Source organism: Bison bison, unplaced genomic scaffold, assembly GCF_000754665.1.
Source record: "Bison bison bison isolate TAMUID 2011002044 unplaced genomic scaffold, Bison_UMD1.0 scf7180017864193, whole genome shotgun sequence".
Lineage (NCBI taxonomy): Eukaryota > Metazoa > Chordata > Mammalia > Artiodactyla > Bovidae > Bison > Bison bison.
The window spans coordinates 965,366-971,004 of NW_011494765.1; the positions used below are offsets into that span (position 1 = coordinate 965,366).

A 5,639-nucleotide genomic window follows, 5' to 3' on the forward strand; every position below is an offset into this window, starting at 1 on the left:
TGCTGCACAGGGCCCCAGTCCTCGCTCTACCAGCTGGTGAGTTGGGGTCCCAGGCTTGGGGGGCCTGGGGCTAGGTCTATCCACAAAGCAGACAGCCCAGGCCGTGGGGCTGTCCATGTGGGCGCCAGGCCCGACGGTGGGGTGCACAGGGTGTGCTGCTGTGGGGCGCTGGAGCTCGTGCCGTCCAGGGGGACTTTCTGGGGTCCAGAAAAGGGCCAGCTGTGGTCCCTGTGGTCTGGGTAACGGGTGGGCTGTTGTACCCTGTAAGGCGGGGGGTGGGGGATGTTGGGCTGGGGTGTTCTGCCTGTGAGGCCTGAGTCTGGGGAGTCTGATGTGAGCTGTGTGCAGGTTGTGGATGGTGGGTTGTGGGTGCATTTAAGTTGTGAGGTGGGACAGCTGTCCTGCACGAGCCAGCAGTTGTGTCTGAGGCTCTGTGGGTGTGATGGGCTATATCCCAGTGTGAGTTGTGGGGCATAAGTTATCGAGTGGGATGAACCATCTCTGCTCTTGACATAAGGACGTGGGGTGGGGGCCGCAGACCCCAGCTCAGTGGATTGCGGTGGAGAAGAGGGAAAGAGACGCAGGGTTTCTGCCTGCCTCGCTTTCATGTGTGTGTGTGTGTGTGTGTGTGTGTGTGTGTGAGGGACAGGGCTGGGGATGCTCTGGGGTCCCTGGGGGGTGGCTGGGTACTGTTGCCCCCCACACTCCTGGCATTCCCAGATCAAGCTGAAAGGGCTTTGTGAAGCCAGACTGTTCACCAAGAGGTTTTTGCTTTTGTCCAAGTGGATTCACGTGTGCGCGGGCTGGAATTCTTCCTGGGGGGTCTGGGGATGCTTTGTCTTGGTCACTATAGCTACAGGGCCAGGCCTGGGAAGCCTTGCGCAGGAGGGTGGCCTGGCCTCTGCAGCCCAGCCACTGGGGGAGCCCCCACCTCCTCAGAGTCCCCCCCGAGGCCCCTACCTGTGACCTTCTTCAGCCTCTAACAGGGCCCAGCTCACAAAACCTTTGTCTCCGCTCCCCTCTGCCGGGTCCTTGGGGAGGATGAGGCCCCCCAGCCCCCACTGTGTGCAGCAAGGAAACTGAGGTGAAGGGAGGGATGGGGGCTTATAAGCTGGGCCCTGAGGCAAATCAAAAAGGAGCTGGGGCCTGCTCTCTGCTCTCTGCACGAGGGGCACGGAGCCCTGGTCTGGGGATCTGGTGTCTGTCCCCAACCCGACAGTGCACACATATAGATCACACACATGCACACACGCACCTCCACACACATGTGCACACATAAGCCACACGTGTGTGTGCACACGCACCCCCACCCCCACAGCAGCACAGTCAGGTGGCGTGCACCAGGGCACACACCACCACATGAACAGGTGTCCACAGGCACATGTAGAGCCAGCACACATGCACTTGAGCACACACACCCACCTGTGTGTGACACACACGCGTGTGCATTCGTTCGCTAGTGTGCCTTCCCGTGAACCTTGTGGCAGAGTGAACACTGAGTAGACGGGCGCTGCAGAAGGGCACGGACACTGATCCACACACTCACTCCCACCTAGCCCTGCTGGGATCCCCAGGGCCAGCCTTTCCCCCTTCGATTTCAGCACAGGGAGCCCCCTCCCTGGGGATCCCCAGAAAGCCTGAGTGGGGGTGCTACGGGCATGAATATTTCTGGAGACCAGGACCCCAGGGTCTGACTGCCAGGAGGGCAAGGGCAGGAGATGACGTCATTTGAAAAGTAATTTCCATTCCAGAGGGGATGGGGTTCTGGATGCCCTGGGCCTCTGGCTCTGCCGCCCACCCCTACCAGGCCCTGAGCGGGGCCCCTCCGTCTGGGCCCGCTCGGCCACAAAAGCCTGGCTGGTTGCTAGGAGAGCACCAAGCATCTTGGAGCACAGTGGGGCATGTCGGGCTCTCACATCCCTCCCTCCCTGCCGCCTGCTCACCCGGGGAGCCCGGCTGACAAAGGGGTGGTGAGTCCAGCCCTTAAACCCAGCTCCTCCTCCAGCCCGAGCTGCGAGGGGACCTGGAAGACAGAGGCGGGGAGAAGGAGCCACATGCTAGCACCCCAACGTCAGGATTTGTTGGATAGTCACTGCTTGCCCCATGTAAAGAATAAATAATACACCAGCCTTTATGTGGCAGGCACTGTGCTGCTGGATTTTTGTTGTTCAGTTGCTAAGTCATGGCCAACTCTCTGTGGCCCCCTGGACTGCAGCATGCCAGGCTCCTCTGTCCTTCTCCCCGAATTTGCTCAATTTTTCATGTCCATTGAGTCAGTGATGCCATCCAACCATCTCATCCTCTGCTGCCCCCTTCTCTTCTTGCCATCAATCTTTCCCAGTATCAGGGTCTTTTCCAGTGAGTCAGCTCTTTGAGTCAGGTGGCCAAAGTATTGGAACTTTGGCTTTAGCATCAGTCCTTCCAGTGAATATTCAGTTGATTTCCTTTAGGATGGACTGGTTTGATCTCCTTGCAGTCGAAAGCTACTGGACTAGCATGATGGAATTTAATTCTCACAACAGCTCTGTGAGGTCAACTCTGATACCCCCAGTTTACATAGGAGGAAAGCGAGACCCTGAGAGGGTCAGTAACTTGCCCAGAATCACACCTGATGTGTGGCAGGGCCAGGATTTCACAGCCGCCTATGGGACAAGTCTATGGACAGTCACCTCTCTTCTCTGTGCTTCTGTCTAAAGGCAGCAAAAAAGCTCATGCTGAGAGCTGCTACAAGAATTCAGCAAGAAAATGCAGTGGTTCTGTAACTTAGGTTTGGCGTGAAACCCCATTTCAAAGGAAATTTTAGACAGAAGCCAGAGCCCACTAACAGTTAAAAGTGGCCTGTTGGGGTGGCAGGTCTGGAAACCCATCTGCTTCGCCTCACCCTCCTTCCAGAAACTGCCTGCCTCCATGGCCCCAGCCCTCTGAGATCGTGGTTTGGAAACACTGGGATTTGCCTATGAGGACAAAGGACAGGCAGTGGATCCATGACGGCTATTGTTGGGATTATCAAAATGCTGCCTTTTAACCTCAGGAGATAAACATTCTTGTAAAAGACTGTCCCGAACTCTCCTCCCCTGTTAGAGTCCTTTAGCCCTTTCCGGATGCTCAGTCTCAGTTGCGCTGCACTGTTTCAGCCCTGCCCTTGGGGCCTCATGCTGCTAGATGGATAATTTTTTCCCTAGAAGCATGTCTTAAGGGATCTTGGGTGGCTTCTTAGATATATTCTCTTTTTTGCGTTGTCAAGATGAGAAGCTTCACAAAACCCACCTTCAGCAAACACTTCTCATGAGTTGGCAGTTCTCACTAGGCCTGTTACAAGTGCACATAATGTAGGCATTACTAGGCACCAGCAAGGCCTGGAACACCCTGGGATTGCTAGCAGCTGGGTTCAGGGTGGACAGGGAAGACTGCCCTCTCCGCCCAGGCTGATATTGGAAACTGCACTCTTAGGCAAACCTTCTGAGTCTCGAGTCTCTTTCAGTGCCTGGGGGAGGGCGGGCTAGAATGCTCTAAAGTGACAATACGTGGGTGGCAATTTAGAGTTTGCAGGATGGGAGTTTCAGAAGCACTGGGAGATGTGGACTTCTCACAAGGCTGGAAATGATCTGCTGCTTAGTTTTTCGAGGGGTGATCCTGGGCAAGTTAAACAGAAGTTTTCTTAATGGGCCCCATCCTTTCCAGTTTAACTCAAACTCTATAATGTGATAATAGATGTAAGACACGGAGCAGAGCTACACATGCACTCACGAACGGTTCCTGTTACTATAATCCTGTCCTTTGCGCGAAGAAGATTCCTTTCCGGGAGGTGGGTTCTGGGCCTTCCAGGGCAGGGCAGCAGGTCCGAGGGGAGGGGCGAGTGTCCGTTAATCCCTCCCTGGCCAGGTCGTCCCAGGCAGCCTGAGAGGTCAGGAAGGATTTGTAAAGATAAGCACAGGCCCCTCGTCACCCTGGCAACAGGCCACGCCCCTCCAGCCAGACCAGGAAGGCCCCGCCTCTGACCCGCCATCCTCACCTCTCCTCCGCTCAGCCCTGGGCGAGCCTGGCCTCCTGGGCTGGCTCCCTGAAGGCAGAGAGCCTAAGGTCAGTGCTCGTTCCCAAGCCTCAGTGTGCAAAGAACTCCCCAGGGAGCATGCTGCAGTGAAGATTCTTGGGCCCCGGAACCCAACAGTTCTGCATCTCTGGGTCTGGAGTGGGGCCCTAGCATCTGTATTCTTAATACAGGCCCTGGGGTGATGCTGGAACCCCCCAGGGTGGAGGCTCTGGAGCAGTGAGACCTGGGTTTGGATTCCAGGCCCTCTTGGGAAACTGTGAAGTCGCTTATCTCTGAGCGTCACTTTCCTCAACTGTGAAAAAGGAATGGTAGCACTGTCTACCCCCTAAGGTAAATGTGAAAACAGAGATTACACAAGAGAGATGGCTGTCCCTCTGGTGTAGACCGCCGCTCCACTGCATGCCTCCTGGGACAGAGGGCTCCCTCCCTCTCTGCCTGCAGGAAAACTCCTTCCTCAGTGGGGCCGGGCTCTGTCTTCTGGGGCCACCTGCTCCTTAGGGGACAAAGCACTTTCCCTGTCCCCCCAGGCGCTGTCTCTCCAGTCTGCTCTGAAATAGAGGGTTCTGAATCGGGGGGCAAAGCTCCAGATTGGGGTGGGATCCCTTAGGATGGTCATGCTTTCCTAGTGGCTCAGCGGTAAAGAATCCTCCTGCCAATGTAGGGTATTCGATCCCTGGGTCGGGAAGATCCCCTGGAGAAGGAAATGGTTACCCACTCCAGTAGTCTTGCCTGGGAAATCCCATGGAGAGAGGAGCCTGGCAGGATACAGTCCATGGGGTCGCGAGAGTCGGGCACGACTGAGTGACTAAACAACAACAACAAAAAGAACCCTTGGGTCACACACACGAAGAGTGACACCTTGTCAGGATCAAATGAAGGGCCTGCTGGCACAGGACCCAGGAGACAGGGTTCCTCACAGTGGGAGCTGCGGGTGCTGTGCTGATCCTCCTGAGGGCGCTGGGTCCAGGGACCCAGGTCAAAATGGCCAGAGTTCTCACTGAAGGCTCACTGGTGCCCAGCAGGGCTTCACTCACTTCCCCTCAGTGGCTCCTCACAACACCCACAAGGTGGGCACTGCTCACACCCCACTGTTCACACAAGCTGGTCTGATGCCCATCACAGCATCCTCCCCTCTCCTTCAGACTGTTTAGCCCTGGGGGACAAGGCTGACCAGCCATCATGGTTCAGGGCGGGAAAAAAACAAGCTGCCCATAAGCCCCTCCCAGAGGCCCAGAAGCCCCCTGTCCTCACCCATGCGACCAGGCTTGGGGGAGTGGGGCTGTGGGCAGAGAGAGTCGGTGAACCTCAGCGCTCCAGGTCGTCTTGGCCGGACAGTGTTTCAGACCCTCTGTCCTTGGCACAGGCCCGGCCCTGGGTGGGTGCTTGCCCCAACCCCCTCTTAGTGAGAATCTCCGGGAGTGAGCCCGGGCTGAGTTGTACCACGTGCTTTGGGAGCCGGGGGTGGGGCTGACAGCAGGTCTCTCCCTGGATCATTGGCTGGTACCTCTGTCTCCCTGCCGGTGGACCGCCCTGCCTGCTGGAATGTGGATGACGCCTGAGAGGCTGTCGAGCCTTATCTGGGGGTCTT

At 56.8% G+C, this 5,639-nt stretch overlaps 1 protein-coding gene across 1 annotated transcript in view; it reads left to right on the forward strand.

Moving 5' to 3' along the window:
• Window positions 1–2: 2 nt before the first annotated feature.
• Window positions 3–5,639, forward strand: part of CRB2 (crumbs family member 2) — a gene marked incomplete at its 5' end in the record, with an annotated part of 24,655 nt that continues 19,018 nt past the window's right edge. Inside the window, one exon of the mRNA XM_010844117.1 lies at window positions 3–36. Within this exon, the coding sequence (XP_010842419.1) occupies window positions 3–36 (34 nt within the window). The remainder of the gene's footprint in view (window positions 37–5,639) is intronic.